At 39.4% G+C, this 17,079-nt stretch overlaps 1 protein-coding gene across 3 annotated transcripts in view; it reads left to right on the top strand.

Moving 5' to 3' along the window:
- The first annotated feature begins 3,911 nt into the window (after positions 1-3,911).
- Positions 3,912-17,079, top strand: part of PRKAB1 (protein kinase AMP-activated non-catalytic subunit beta 1) — a 254,628-nt gene continuing 241,460 nt past the window's right edge. Inside the window, exons 1-2 of one of the 3 annotated variants that reach the window (XM_053702065.1) lie at positions 3,912-4,269; positions 6,277-6,411. In XM_053702065.1, the coding sequence (XP_053558040.1) occupies positions 4,090-4,269; positions 6,277-6,411 (315 nt within the window). In that variant the 5' untranslated portion in view covers positions 3,912-4,089. The remainder of the gene's footprint in view (positions 4,270-6,276; positions 6,412-17,079) is intronic. The other 2 variants (XM_053702067.1, XM_053702068.1) reach the window with 2 other exon arrangements.

Genomic DNA, 17,079 nt, shown 5'->3' with positions numbered 1-17,079 from the left:
CCTAAACCGCCCCCCAACATCACCACCACTAAATAAAAGGATTAACCCCTAAACCTCCAGCCTCCCAGATCGCCACTACTAAATAAACCTATTAACCCCTAAACCTCCGGCCCCCCACATCGCCGCTACTAAATAAACCTATTAACCCCTAAACTTCAGGCCCCCCACATCTCCGCCACTAAATAAACCTATTAACCCCAAACCGCCGGCCCCCCACATCGCCAACGCTATAATAAAGTATTAACCCCATAACCTCCAGCCCCCACATAGTAACTACTAAACTAAACCTATTAACGCCTAGACCGCCGGTCCCCCCACATTGCAAAACACTAAATTAAACTATTAACCCCTAAACAGAACATCCCCTAACTTTAAATTAAAATTACAATATAACTATCTTTAAAAAAAAATAAAAACTTACATGTGAAATAAAAATAAACCTAACATTAAACTATAAATTAACCTAACATAACTATTCTAATAAAATAAAAAAATACAACCAATTAAAAACCTAAATTACAAATTTAAAAAACCTAACACTACAAAAATTACAAAAAATAATAAACACTAAATTACGAAAAATAAAAAACACTAACCTTACAAAACCTTACAAAAATAATAAACGAAATTATCAAAAATAAAAACAATTACACCTAATCTAATAGCCCTATAAAAATTAACCCCCCCCCAAATAAAAAACACCCTAACCTACAATAAACTACCAATAGCCCTAAAAAGGGCCTTTTGTAGGGCATTGCCCTAAGTTAATCAGTCCTTTTACCTGTAAAAAAATACAAAGTCCCCCCAACAGTAAAACCCACCACCCAACCAACCCCCAAAAATAAAAAAAAACTAACTCGAAAATTTTTTAAACTACCCATTGCTCCCAAAGGGGCATTTGTATGGGCATTGCCCTTAAAAGGACAGCTGGATGGGATCCACTTCCAGGATAGCTCCACGCCGCTGGGATGAAGATAGAAAACGTCCCCGAGATGGATGAAGGTGTCGCTGCCTGGATGAAGACTAATCGTGGCCTGGATGAAGATGGATGTCCGGACTTCAGGAACCGTGAGTAGAAATTCTGGGGTTAGTGTTTTTTTGTTTTGTTTTTGGGTGGTTTTTTTTTTAAGATTAGGGATGGGCACTTGGAAAAGGACATTCAGCAGGATAGGATCCACTTCCAGGATATCTCCGATCCACGCTGCCTGGATGAACATAGAAGACATCCCTGAGATGGATGAAGGTGTCACCACCTGGATGAAGACTTCTCGCTGCCTGGATGAAGATGGATGTCCAGACTTCAGGAACCGTGAGTAGATATTCTGGGGTTAGTGGGTTTTTTGGGGGGGGGGTTTGGGTGGGCTTTTTTAAAATTAGGGATGGGCACTTGGAAAAGAGCTAATTGCCCTTTTAAGAGCAGTGAAAAAAAGCTGAATGTCCTTTTAAGGGTAATGCCCATACAAATGCCCCTTTAGGGGCTGTGGGTAGTTTAGGATTTTTTAGAGTTAGGTTTTTTATTTTGGGAGGTTGGTTGGGTAGTAGGTTTAATTTAAGGGCTATTGGTAGATTATTGTAAGTTAGGGGTTGTTTTTATTTTTGGGGGATTTTTTATTTTTATAGGGCTATTAGATTATGTCTAATTGTTTTTATTTTTGATAATTTTGTTTATTATTTTTGTAAGCTTAGTGTTTTTCATTTTTCATAATTTAGTGTTTATTTTTTTTGTAATTTTAGATATTTTAAATTTTTTCGTAGTGTTAGTTTTTTTTTAAATTTGTAATTTAGGTTTTTGATTGGTAGTATTTTTTTTATTTTATTAGAATAGTTATGTTAGGTTAATTTATAGTTTAATGTTAGATTTCTGTTTATATCACAGGTAAGTTTTTTTTTTCCTCCGCCCGCCATTTTGGACCGCATTTATAACCTTGATTGACACTGTAGTCAACTAATAATCAGTCATACCCCGTGTCATCCAGCCCCTTTTCGTGTACGTCACTATTTATTTATGCGCATGCGTCTTTCTGTATGCGCATGCGTAAACAAACTGCTCTTTGATTTAGAAGCACTGCGCGTCCTCGATTAGGCAGTGGATTAGATTAGGCAATTAGGCAGTGGATGTTAAATGCATGGGCAAAAGAACAATACATCTTAAACAAGCATTTCAAATACGTCATAGAGCGGGTGGGACCGCTCTATACGTTATGAGGAATAAATAGAGGAAGTAATGGATGGGAGGAGCTACAAGCGAAAACGGAGATAAGTTTTAAAATAAAATATATAGTGATATTTTGCAAATTTGGTAAAAAAAATAATGCGTTTTGACTAATACACTGACTATGAATAAATATATGTTCTTTAAAACTGCAAAATTTACATTCACTTTAAAGTTATGGGAGTGTTAGGTTTAGGGGTTAATAGTTTAATTTAGTGTTTTGCGATGTGGGGGCCAGCGGTCTAGGGGTTAATAGGTTTAGTTTAGTAGTTACTATGTGGGGGGCTGGAGGTTTAGGGGTTAATACTTTATTATAGCGTTGGCGATGTTGATTCTTCAATAAAGAATACCAAAAGAACAAAGAAAATTTGATGATAAAAGTAAATTGGAAAATTATTTAATATTGCATGCCCTAACTAAATCTTAAAAGTTTAAGTAGTTAAAATGAAGCATGTGATATGGGTGAGGGCATTATTGGACTATGGATTAAGAAAGAAATGCATTTTGGAACAGGGGATGGGCAAGAAGAGCGTCAAGTGGATGTAAATAGGGTGGCTATAGTGGCAGTTTCTTGGTGCTGGGGAGTAACTTGGAGAAGATGCTTAAGGATGGGGATCACTTAAGAAGAAATTTTACACATAATTTATAACTGATGTATGTTTTCCAGATTACCAGTAATTCCTGAGAATCTGTCATTGTTGCCAGGTATAATTTTTGTGCTGTGATTTCCCAACTGGCCACAGGTGTGTCTTGGCATAGATTTTAAAAGTGTCTCTCGCCAATTTCCAAGCCCAGTATTTTGAGTTGGTTTGTCTGTGCTTTGGATGTATTTATCATCTGCTGACTTATATGTATGGCATTTGTTTGCATGTCTTTGGATCAGGTGTGTACCCGCAATTTGTTCTGACTTCAGGAACGAGTGTACCCTAACTTGGTGAAAACATTTGTATGACCACCTGCTGACTCATGAGTCTACTTTAGATCAGCACTTTGTTTATGCTACTCCTACAGTTTAACCTTTCACCACCTGAATTCATGAACATGAACTTGTTATTTTTCCAGAGTTTGTTTATTGGGAACAGTTCAATTTTAAACTCCTCCTGCTTGAATACCTGTCTATTTGCTTTTTTGGTGAATTGTGCTCAGTTTGTTCAATTTTTGCATTATTTCTTATTCCAGTTACCTTTTTTGCTATATAGTAGACTGAGCTTGTGCAGCCAGATTGCTCCAGCTTAGCAGTAAATCTTGTTCTACTTATCGTTTTTGCTGTTCATTGGACTGAACTATTATCTGCTTGTTGCTTTGCTTTCTACTTTCTACGATAGTATCCAGTCTCTAGTTGGTGTATCTTCCTTTTTATGCTACATTCATGTTACAGGAAATATATAGCCTCTTTCAAAGCATAACCAATGGGTACATTACCAAGATCAATGTTGAAATGGGAAATTATGTAAAGAAAATGTATTAATGAAGGTATCAATAAAGTTTGGTTGTTATATTAATTGTATGTAAAAGTGACTTTTTATCAAATGAACAGTGATGCTGTAGTTGTTTCAAGCTGTAAATATGGGTATTTTTCTAGCCCTAGGATTGGTGGTACATAAGCCAGTAGTAGTAAGTAGTAAAAAAAATCAGAAATCTAGGCATGTTGATTCCAAATCCAGTTTGAGTATGTTTTTCATAGCCAGTACAATATTGCTGTAAGTGTCTTACTCCAAGCACTTGTAACCTGGCTGCTGCTTTGCTGATCAGGCATAAGTAGAAATGAGATCACTTCTTCCTTGAACTCCCAACTTGGATTTCACAGCCGCCCCTTAGCCTCAAACAAGACAGCTGGACTTTTCCTGATAGTTCCCTTTCTGTGTACTGAATCTTCCATGTCTCAAACACCTTCCAATTCACAAATCAAAAGGGCTTTAGAAGAGGGCCCCGAGACTAATATTGAAGATGAATCCCCTGAAGCTCCCAGACCAAGCAATTACCTAATTCTTACAATATTTGCCTGTTTCTGCCCTGCTTACCCAATAAACATTGTGGCATTTGTTTTCTCAATAATGGTAAGTACTATGTTTCTTTTTTTATTAACAATCAACACATCAAAAATAGCTCTTTATGTTTCTATAGTTCTTTATGGTTGCTATGATTTCAGTTACACTAGAATATATTGTTTTTCTATTTATTTTCTTCATATAATTCATATGCATTTGGTTCACTTTGCTTCTTACAAGAGTTGTAGCCTACACAGTACACAATTAGTATATTTGGGAGAAAAATGTTACATATTAAGTTACATGTGAAAAAGATAAACAATATTGAATAGTCACATGGAATTTGTACATGTAATGACAGTAATTTAAAATATTGCAGTAGAAAAACACATTTAATACCACATCATTAAAAAAAAAAAAAACATAATTTAGAAACAAGGTACAAACACATCCATTACTTGATGGAACTGACTATATTTAAAGGTTGTCAACCAGGAGTAAATGATATCACTGCAGTAACTGCAAAAAGCAGATTCAGAGACCAGACATCCCGCTGGCAGCTGATATAAATATATTTGTTGCTTGTAGATAAACAATGATGGAATTCATTCTAGAGTGGGATTATATGGTAAACAAATATTGAAGTGTCAGCTTTATCTTCTGTGAAAAAGCAAATAGTGCACGCTTAGACATTATTCTGATTCTAGCAATACTAATTCATAAAACTCAAAACTGAAATGGCACCGAGAGAAAATCAGCAAGTTTATATGTTTAGACTAAGGGGTCAATTTATTAAAGTGCAAGCGGACATGATACGATAAATACTGACAGCATATTACACCGGTTTTTACAGAAAATAGAAGTCCCAAAAATTAAGTTTTGAAAAATTGTGATTTACAAACTAGAATGAAGTTTCACAATCTTCTTACAGTAATGGAAATTTAAAGGGCCACTGTAAGTAAATATTTTCTATGCCTGTTACTAACTAACTACCCCAAATACGCTTTTTATCAATAGCATTTCATTAACATATCTCTACCGTATATCAGAAATCTTGTCTGCAAATTTAATTGTTTTCCAAACCCACTCCGTGGGTATCATTTGCTCTGTACCAATCCGTTTACAATACCTAGGTTTCAAAATGGCGCTTTAAACACAAAGTTATTGGTTTAAGTATTTTGAACATGCAGTGCTGAAAATAGTGGGCAGGATAACGTGACATCATCGGCGAATAAAAGATATAACTTTTAGAACGTTATGAAACTTCGTTTTGGAGAAAATATAGGTCAGTAGGTTTTAATTAATGTTTAAAAATTATAACAGAAAGTAATCCATTAACAAAGACAACTCAAAGACAAACCCCTGTACAATGAGGTCTGGATCTTTGGTGGATATTTGAAACCTTATAACTTGGGCCTGATGATCTAAAGCTGTCCTATTCAGCGAGAGGATCTAAGAAGTCTCATGAGTACACTGAGAACCCTCAAATAATTTTTAAAAATGCACATTTTGGGTTGAGAGATGCTTATCTAGTTATGTAGGAACCTGTACTTGTAGGAGAGACTCTTACATTATATGGTCTAAAAAAATTGCAAAGACTTTTCCATGCTGGTGAGATTTTGAGCATAAGGCCCTTAGTGATAACTTATGAGAATTGTTAAAATCCCAATATAGTGGAGGATAACAGAGATCTTCACTTTCTTCTTATGTGAATTCATTTCATTCAGTCTCCTTCTTGATTTTAGATGAAAATCTCAACACATTGGAAAATTAGGTTTTCTCAATGATTGATTTTTTATTTTTTTTAAAAGATTACTTTTAAAATATTAAAAAAATTAAACATGTATTGAGGTCTTTGCCCATATTCAAATAGCATTCAGATTGTTAAACACCACTCTATTTAATTGCAACACCTACTCCATTAAACCAATTAACCCATTTCAGTTTTCTGTGATTGGCATTAGGTTGTTAACATTGTCATTATGAGGAAATGACTATTGAATATTATGGACAATATTAACCTTGGCTTTGTTTGACTCGGAACGATTATGATAATTTTTTATGTCAATGTTGCAGGCTTTAAACAGCTATAATCAAGGGGACCTAGATGGATCAGAACGCTTAGGACGAAATGCCCTGTACGTTGCCATTGCATCTATCATCATTGGTCTGATGGTTATTATTACATATTGTGTTGTTCATTTCTCAACGGTATGTACATTAATTATTTGTACTAATAAATTGTACCAAATAAGTAACCAAATAGATGATTAAGACATTTTTTAAATGTACAGTTCACTATCCCTTTAATTCAAATGCCTCTTTATTGAATATTACAGTCATAAGGACCAACTAAATCTAATTTTCATAAACTATTATGATTCTAAAGTGCTACTTTTTATGCATTATTATTTTTATTATGTTGCAATGTAATATGTCAACATATAACATAGGGCTGTGCAACTGATACAATTAAATACACAGAAAACATTACATATGTATGTAGACATATGTATGTATAAGAACTTAAATTTTGTTGACTGGTGGAAATTAAAGTGGGCATTTGCTTTTGATGTCTGTCAGATCTTATGGTGTAATTCTTTAGAGAAGATCATTATTTCAGAGAAGGTCACGGCCCTACTAGAAGAATTTGGATCACAATCATGTTTTTGTGTCACATTTCTGGAAACTAGGAGGCATGGGTGCCCTCGGAAATTCTTCATGGTATTTTTCCCTCTCTTGCATCCCCCTCAGGATATCCATGCTAGGGGTGTAAGCTTCTCTGTATAGATGGTGTTTAAAGCAATTTCAACTGATAAAGAGTCTGAAAGAGTAAAGAAGAGATTTTCATCTTACAGATGTAGTATATAAGATGTCCCATTTGACCAAACAGAAGCAGGTGACAGTGGAAGATAGTAGTAGTTCATGGGCATAGCAACTGGGTGATTGTGCTATAGTGTGTCTCATTTTGGGGGCGTTGTGTATAGCAGGCTGGCTACCTGATACTTAGATCCTCTCACCATAGCTATAGACCTCCTCTGTAAATTTATATTCATTCCTTTTCATTCATTCAGTCTTCAATTGGAGCACATATTTTCTTCTCACTCTACTGGAGCACACACTTTCTTCTAACTCTATGAGGACACACTTTCTTCTCACTCTACTGGAGCACACACTTTCTTCTCACTCTACTGGAGCACACACTTTCTTCTAACTCTACTGGGGCACAAACTTTCTTCTAACTCTACTGGAGCACACACTTTCTTCTCACTCTACTGAAGCACACACTTTCTTCTAACTCTACTGGGGCACACACTTTCTTCTAACTCTAATGGAGCACACACTTTCTCCTAACTCTACTGGAGCACACACTTTCTTCTCACTCTACTGGAGCACACACTTTCTTCTCACTCTACTGGAGCACACACTTTGCTCTAACTCTACCGGGGCACACAATTTCTTCTAACTCTACTGGAGCACACGCTTTCTTCTCACTCTACTGGAGCACACACTTTCTTCTCACTCTACTGGAGCACACACTTTCTTCTAACTCTACTGGAGCACACACTTTCTTCTAACTCTACTGGAGCACAAACTTTCTTCTCAGTCTACTGGAGCACACACTTTCTTCTAATTCTACTGGGGCACACATTTTCTTCTCACTCTACTGGAGCACACACTTTCTTCTCATTCTACTGGAGCACACACTTTCTTCTAACTCTACTGGGGCACACACTTTCTTCTAACTCTACTGGGCACACACTTTCTTCTCACTCTACTGGGGCACACACTTTCTTCTCACTCTACTGGAGCACACACTTTCTTCTAACTCTACTGGAGCACACACTTTCTTCTCACTCTACTGGAGCACACACTTTCTTCTAACTCTACTGGAGCACACACTTTCTTCTAACTCTACTGGGGCACACACTTTCTTCTCACTCTACTGGAGCACACACTTTCTTCTAACTCTACTGGAGCACACACTTTCTTCTAACTCTACTGGAGCACACACTTTCTTCTCACTCTACTGGAGCACACACTTTCTTCTAACTCTACTGGAGCACACACTTTCTTCTCACTCTACTGGAGCACACACTTTCTTCTCACTCTACTGGGGCACACACTTTCTTCTCACTCTACTGGAGCACACACTTTCTTCTCACTCTACTGGAGCACACACTTTCTTCTAACTCTACTGGAGCACATACTTTCTTCTCACTCTACTGGAGCACACACTTTCTTCTCACTCTACTGGGGCACACACTTTCTTCTCACTCTACTAGAGCACACACTTTCTTCTCACTCTACTGGAGCACACACTTTCATCTAACTCTACTGGAGCACACACTTTCTTCTAACTCTACTGGAGCACACACTTTCTTCTTACTCTACTGGGGCACACACTTTCTTCTAACTCTACTGGGGCACACACTTTCTTCTCACTCTACTGGAGCACACACTTTCTTCTCACTCTACTGGAGCACACACTTTTTCTAACTCTATGGGCACACACTTTCTTCTCACTCTACTGGAGCACACAATTTTCTCTAACTCTACTGGAGCACATACTTTATTCTCACTCTACTGGGGCACACACTTTATTCTCACTCTACTGGGGCACACACTTTCTTGAAAAATAGCAGGCGGGTAACAGCAAATTCAATATAAATTTATTGTATTAGACAAAAAAGAAGGTAACGTTTCGGGACCTTATCCCTTAATCATACCATGCCTACTGCAAACAATTGAGTGATTTATATACAGGTGTACCACAAGGTGGCGCTAAAGAACATTTAACCCATTATTTCTAAATATTACAATTTAACCATTTCATTAGTAACATTATTAATCACTCACAATATGTATAACAGCAAGATAAGTTCACAAATCCACTGTACTAAACTTATAGCAAATTTCATATTCATAATTAGTACATTATCAAAATATTTAAAAAAAATATTTTATAAAAATACAGAAAGATCCCAGTCCTTGTTTAATCCTTTTGGTTCAAGACATTCAAGCTCATATATCCAGTAGGACTCTCTTTGCTTGAGCAAACTTTCCCTGTCCCCACCTCTGCGTGGAATACTGATGCTATCTATAATTTGAAATTTTAATTGACTGATAGAGTGGCCTGCCTTTAAAAAGTGGGCAGCTACAGGGGCCTTAGTGTTGCCAGTGTGAATATTACTCTTGTGCTCGATGATTCTATCCTTGGCAGCTCTGGTCGATTCACCTATGTAAACCCAACCACATGGGCACTTGATCATATAGATTATAAAAGTACTTAAACAAGTAAAAAAACTTTTTATGTCATATTTTTTACCAGTATGGGGGTGATAAAAGACTGCCCCTTTGGTCATGTTACTGCAACAAGAGCACCCCAAACAGGGGTAGCAACCCTCTTCCTAAAGTGCATAAGAGTGTTAACAATCCCCCGGTCGCCCAATTGTGGCCTCCACTAATTCTGTATGTACAAACATCTCTATATTTTTAGATAAAATCTTGCGCCCCTATGTTGAATTATCCAGTTCTTTTGTTAAAGATACAGGGGATTTCCTCTGTAAGCTAGACTCCGTTGACCTGCCCACTAATAAATTTATAATATTTAGTTTAGACGTGGAAAGTCTTTACACTAACATTAAGCACACTAGCGGGATTGATGCAGTGTACTCTTTATTAAGAACTGATAGTAAATATACTTCGGTACAAGTTGATATTTTCATGCAGCTTCTCACTATTTTATTATGTGGCAATTATTTTCTCTTCCAGGACGACTACTTTCTTCAACTCCAGGGTACAGCCATGGGTTCCAACGTCGCCCCCAATTACGCAAACATTTTTATGAATTTTTATGAAGAGAAATTTGTTTTTTCAAATGCTCTATTTGTTCGGTATGGCGCCGCTTGGTGGCGCTATATCGACAATATTTTTGGTGTTTGGTTGGGCGACGTTGGAACCCTGGAAACTTTTGTGCAAGATTTAAATTTATCTACTTATTACATCAAATTCAAACTTACCTGGAGTGAAGAACAGATAGACTTCCTGGATGTGAGGGTAATTAAAATGGGCAATGGTTTCAAGACTGATTTATTCCAGAAAAAAACAGATCGGAATAGTTTGTTAAGGTTTGAAAGTGCCCATCCTCCATCCCTCCTCAGATCTCTGCCTCATAGCCAAATGCTACGAGTGCGTAAAATTATATCTGATGAGAGCATATTAGTTAAGAGACTGACTGAAATGGGTGAAAAATTTGTAGAAAGGGGGTACCCTTTAAATTTAATTTCTAATGAAATTGAATTAGTGAAATCAATCCCTAGGCCTAAGTTATTGAAATTCAAAGATAAAGGAAAAAATTAGAAAACAGATAGATTGATTTTTGTATCAGAATACAATTCCCAAAGCAAAGAAATACAGCGTATTATTAAAAAACATTGGAGCATTCTGAGTGCAATCCATCAATAGTTGAATTTCAAAAACCACCTATGTCGGCCTTTAAAAGGGTACTAACATTCAGAGTAGATTAGTGAGAGCTGATATTGGTTCAAACATGAAATCTGGGCTTGGCTATATTACTACTAAAAATAAGGGTTGCTACCCCTGTTTGGGGTGCTCTTGTTGCAGTAACATGACTAAAGAGGCAGTCTTTTATCACCCCCATACTGGTAAAAAAAATATGACATAAAAAGTTTTTTTACTTGTTTAAGTACTTTTATAATCTATATGATCAAGTGCCCATGTGGTTGGGTTTACCTAGGTGAATCGACCAGGGCTGCCAAGGATAGAATCATCGAGCAGAAGAATAATATTCGCACTGGCAACACTAAGGCCCCACACTTTCTTCTCACTCTACTGGAGCACACATTTTCTTCTCACTCTACTGGAGCACACACTTTATTCTAACTCTACTGGAGCACACACTTTCTTCTCACTCTACTGGAGCACACACTTTCTTCTCACTCTACTGGAGCACACACTTTTTTCTAACTCTACTGGAGCACAAACTTTTTTCTAACTCTACTGGAGCACACACTTTCATCTAACTCTACTGGAGCACACACTTTCTTCTAACTCTACTGGAGCACACACTTTCTTCTCACTCTACTGGAGCACACACTTTTTTCTAACTCTACTAGAGCACACACTTTCTTCTCACTCTACTGGAGCACACACTTTTTTCTAACTCTACCGGGGCACACACTTTCTTCTCACTCTACTAGAGCACACACTTTTTTCTAACTCTACTGGGGCACACACTTTCTTCTAACTCTACGGGAGCACACACTTTCTTCTAACTCTACTGGAGGACACTTTCTTCTCACTCTACTGGAGCACACACTTTCTTCTAACTCTAATGGGGCACACACTTTCTTCTCACTCTACTGGAGCACACACTTTCTTCTCACTCTACTGGGGCACACACTTTCTCCTCACTCTACTGGAGCACACACTTTCTTCTCACTTTACTGGAGCACACACTTTCTTCCAACTCTACTGGGGCACACACTTTCTTCTCACTCTACTGAAGCACACACTTTCTTCTCACTCTACTGGATCACACACTTTCTTCTCACTCTACTGGGGCACACACTTTCTTCTCACTACTGGAGCACACACTTTCTTCTCACTCTACTGGAGCACACACTTTCTTCTCACTCTACTGGAGCACACACTTTCTTCTCACTTTACTGGAGCACATACTTTCTTCTAACTCTACTGGAGCACATACTTTCTCCTCACTCTACTGGGGCACACACTTTCTTCTCACTCTACTGGAGCACACACTTTCTTCTAACTCTACTGGAGCACACACTTTCTTCTCACTTTACTGGAGCACATACTTTCTTCTAACTCTACTAGAGCACACACTTTCTTCTCACTCTACTGGAGCACACACTTTTTTCTAACTCTACCGGGGCACACACTTTCTTCTCACTCTACTAGAGCACACACTTTTTTCTAACTCTACTGGGGCACACACTTTCTTCTAACTCTACGGGAGCACACACTTTCTTCTAACTCTACTGGAGGACACTTTCTTCTCACTCTACTGGAGCACACACTTTCTTCTAACTCTAATGGGGCACACACTTTCTTCTCACTCTACTGGAGCACACACTTTCTTCTCACTCTACTGGGGCACACACTTTCTCCTCACTCTACTGGAGCACACACTTTCTTCCAACTCTACTGGGGCACACACTTTCTTCTCACTCTACTGAAGCACACACTTTCTTCTCACTCTACTGGATCACACACTTTCTTCTCACTCTACTGGGGCACACACTTTCTTCTCACTACTGGAGCACACACTTTCTTCTCACTCTACTGGAGCACACACTTTCTTCTCACTCTACTGGAGCACACACTTTCTTCTCACTTTACTGGAGCACATACTTTCTTCTAACTCTACTGGAGCACATACTTTCTCCTCACTCTACTGGGGCACACACTTTCTTCTCACTCTACTGGAGCACACACTTTCTTCTAACTCTACTGGAGCACATACTTTCTTCTAACTCTACTGGAGCACATACTTTCTTCTCAGTCTACTGGGGCACACACTTTCCTCTCACTCTACTGGAGCACACACTTTCTTCTAACTCTACTGGAGCACACACTTTCTTCTCACTCTACTGGAGCACACACTTTCTTCTCACTCTACTGGAGCACACACTTTCTTCTAACTCTACTGGGGCACACACTTTCTTCACACTCTACTGGAGCACACACTTTCTTCTAACTATACTGGGGCACACACTTTCTTCTCACTCTACTGGAGCACACACTTTCTTCTCACTCTACTGAAGCACACACTTTCTTCTCACTCTACTGGAGCACACACTTTCTTCTAACTCTACTGGGGCACACACTTTCTTCTCACTCTACTGGAGCACACACTTTCTTCTAACTCTACTGGGGCACACACTTTCTTCTCACTCTACTGGAGCACACACTTTCTTCTAACTCTACTGGGGCACACACTTTCTTCACACTCTACTGGAGCACACACTTTCTTCTAACTATACTGGGGCACACACTTTCTTCTCACTCTACTGGAGCACACACTTTCTTCTCACTCTACTGGAGCACACACTTTCTTCTCACTCTACTGGGGCACACACTTTCTTCTAACTCTACTGAAGCACACACTTTCTTCTCACTCTACTGAAGCACACACTTTCTTCTCACTCTACTGGAGCACACACTTTCTTCTAACTCTACTGGGGCACACACTTTCTTCTAACTCTAATGGGGCACACACTTTCTTCTCACTCTACTGGAGCACACACTTTCTTCTCACTCTACTGGGGCACACACTTTCTCCTCACTCTACTGGAGCACACACTTTCTTCTCACTCTACTGGAGCACACACATTCTTCCAACTCTACTGGGGCACACACTTTCTTCTCACTCTACTGAAGCACACACTTTCTTCTCACTCTACTGGATCACACACTTTCTTCTCACTCTACTGGGGCACACACTTTCTTCTCACTACTGGAGCACACACTTTCTTCTCACTCTACTGGAGCACACACTTTCTTCTCACTCTACTGGAGCACACAATTTCTTCTCACTTTACTGGAGCACATACTTTCTTCTAACTCTACTGGAGCACATACTTTCTCCTCACTCTACTGGGGCACACACTTTCTTCTCACTCTACTGGAGCACACACTTTCTTCTAACTCTACTGGAGCACATACTTTCTTCTAACTCTACTGGAGCACATACTTTCTTCTCAGTCTACTGGGGCACACACTTTCCTCTCACTCTACTGGAGCACACACTTTCTTCTAACTCTACTGGAGCACACACTTTCTTCTCACTCTACTGGAGCACACACTTTCTTCTAACTCTACTGGGGCACACACTTTCTTCACACTCTACTGGAGCACACACTTTCTTCTAACTATACTGGGGCACACACTTTCTTCTCACTCTACTGGAGCACACACTTTCTTCTCACTCTACAGGGAGTGCAGAATTATTAGGCAAGTTGTATTTTTGAGGATTCATTTTATTATTGAACAACAACCATGTTCTCAATGAACCCAAAAAACTCATTAATATCAAAGCTGAATAGTTTTGGAAGTAGTTTTTAGTTTGTTTTTAGTTATAGCTATTTTAGGGGGATATCTGTGTGTGCAGGTGACTATTACTGTGCATAATTATTAGGCAACTTAACAAAAAACAAATATATACCCATTTCAATTATTTATTCTTACCAGTGAAACCAATATAACATCTCAACATTCACAAATATACATTTCTGACATTCAAAAACAAAACAAAAACAAATCAGTGACCAATATAGCCACCTTTCTTTGCAAGGACACTCAAAAGCCTGCCATCCATGGATTCTGTCAGTGTTTTGATCTGTTCACCATCAACATTGCGTGCAGCAGCAACCACAGCCTCCCAGACACTGTTCAGAGAGGTGTACTGTTTTCCCTCCTTGTAAATCTCACATTTGATGATGGACCACAGGTTCTCAATGGGGTTCAGATCAGGTGAACAAGGAGGCCATGTCATTAGATTTTCTTCTTTTATACCCTTTCTTGCCAGCCACGCTGTGGAGTACTTGGACGCGTGTGATGGAGCATTGTCCTGCATGAAAATCATGTTTTTCTTGAAGGATGCAGACTTCTTCCTGTACCACTGCTTGAAGAAGGTGTCTTCCAGAAACTGGCAGTAGGACTGGGAGTTGAGCTTGACTCCATCCTCAACCCAAAAAGGCCCCACAAGCTCATCTTTGATGATACCAGCCCAAACCAGTACTCCACCTCCACCTTGCTGGCGTATGAGTCGGACTGGAGCTCTCTGCCCTTTACCAATCCAGCCACGGGCCCATCCATCTGACCCATTAAGACTCACTCTCATTTCATCAGTCCATAAAACCTTAGAAAAATCAGTCTTGAGATATTTCTTGGCCCAGTCTTGACGTTTCAGCTTGTGTGTCTTGTTCAGTGGTGGTCGTCTTTCAGCCTTTCTTACCTTAACCATGTCTCTGAGTATTGCACACCTTGTGCTTTTGGGCACTCCAGTGATGTTGCAGCTCTGAAATATGGCCAAACTGGTGGCAAGTGGCATCTTGGCAGCTGCACGCTTGACTTTTCTCAGTTCATGGGCAGTTATTTTGCGCCTTGGTTTTTCCACACGCTTCTTGCGACCCTGTTGACTATTTTGAATGAAACGCTTGATTGTTCGATGATCACGCTTCAGAAGCTTTGCAATTTTAAGAGTGCTGCATCCCTCTGCAAGATATCTCACTATTTTTGACTTTTCTGAGCCTGTCAAGTCCTTCTTTTGACCCATTTTGCCAAAGGAAAGGAAGTTGCCTAATAATTATGCACACCTGATATAGAGTGTTGATGTCATTAGACCACACCCCTTCTCATTACAGAGATGCACATCACCTAATATGCTTAATTGGTAGTAGGCTTTCGAGCCTATACAGCTTGGAGTAAGACAACATGCATAAAGAGGATGATGTGGTCAAAATACTAATTTGCCTAATAATTCTGCACTCCCTGTACTGGAGCACACACTTTCTTCTCACTCTACTGGGGCACACACTTTCTTGTAACTCTACTGGAGCACACACTTTCTTATCACTCTACTGAAGCACACACTTTCTTCTCACTCTACTGGAGCACACAATTTCTTCTAACTCTACTGGGGCACACACTTTCTTCTCACTCTACTGGAGCACACACTTTCTTCTAACTCTACTGGGGCACACACTTTCTTCTCACTCTACTGGAGCACACACTTTCTTCTAACTCTACTGGGGCACACACTTTCTTCACACTCTACTGGAGCACACACTTTCTTCTAACTATACTGGGGCACACACTTTCTTCTCACTCTACTGGGGCACACACTTTCTCCTCACTCTACTGGAGCACACACTTTCTTCTCACTCTACTGGAGCACACACTTTCTTCTCACTTTACTGGAGCACATACTTTCTTCTAACTCTACTGGAGCACATACTTTCTCCTCACTCTACTGGGGCACACACTTTCTTCTCACTCTACTGGAGCACACACTTTCTTCTAACTCTACTGGAGCACATACTTTCTTCTAACTCTACTGGAGCACATACTTTCTTCTCAGTCTACTGGGGCACACACTTTCCTCTCACTCTACTGGAGCACACACTTTCTTCTAACTCTACTGGAGCACACACTTTCTTCTCACTCTACTGGAGCACACACTTTCTTCTCACTCTACTGGAGCACACACTTTCTTCTAACTCTACTGGGGCACACACTTTCTTCACACTCTACTGGAGCACACACTTTCTTCTAACTATACTGGGGCACACACTTTCTTCTCACTCTACTGGAGCACACACTTTCTTCTCACTCTACTGGAGCACACACTTTCTTCTCACTCTACTGGGGCACACACTTTCTTCTAACTCTACTGGAGCACACACTTTCTTCTCACTCTACTGAAGCACACACTTTCTTCTCACTCTACTGGAGCACACACTTTCTTCTAACTCTACTGGGGCACACACTTTCTTCTCACTCTACTGGAGCACACACTTTCTTCTAACTCTACTGGGGCACACACTTTCTTCTCACTCTACTGGAGCACACACTTTCTTCTAACTCTACTGGGGCACACACTTTCTTCACACTCTACTGGAGCACACACTTTCTTCTAACTATACTGGGGCACACACTTTCTTCTCACTCTACTGGAGCACACACTTTCTTCTCACTCTACTGGAGCACACACTTTCTTCTCACTCTACTGGGGCACACACTTTCTTCTAACTCTACTGGAGCACACACTTTCTTCTCACTCTACTGAAGCACACACTTTCTTCTCACTCTACTGGAGCACACACTTTC

The sequence above is a fragment of the Bombina bombina genome, chromosome 2 (genome assembly GCF_027579735.1).
Source record: "Bombina bombina isolate aBomBom1 chromosome 2, aBomBom1.pri, whole genome shotgun sequence".
Taxonomy (NCBI): Eukaryota; Metazoa; Chordata; class Amphibia; order Anura; family Bombinatoridae; genus Bombina; species Bombina bombina.
This window is presented reverse-complemented; position numbering and strand designations above follow the sequence as displayed.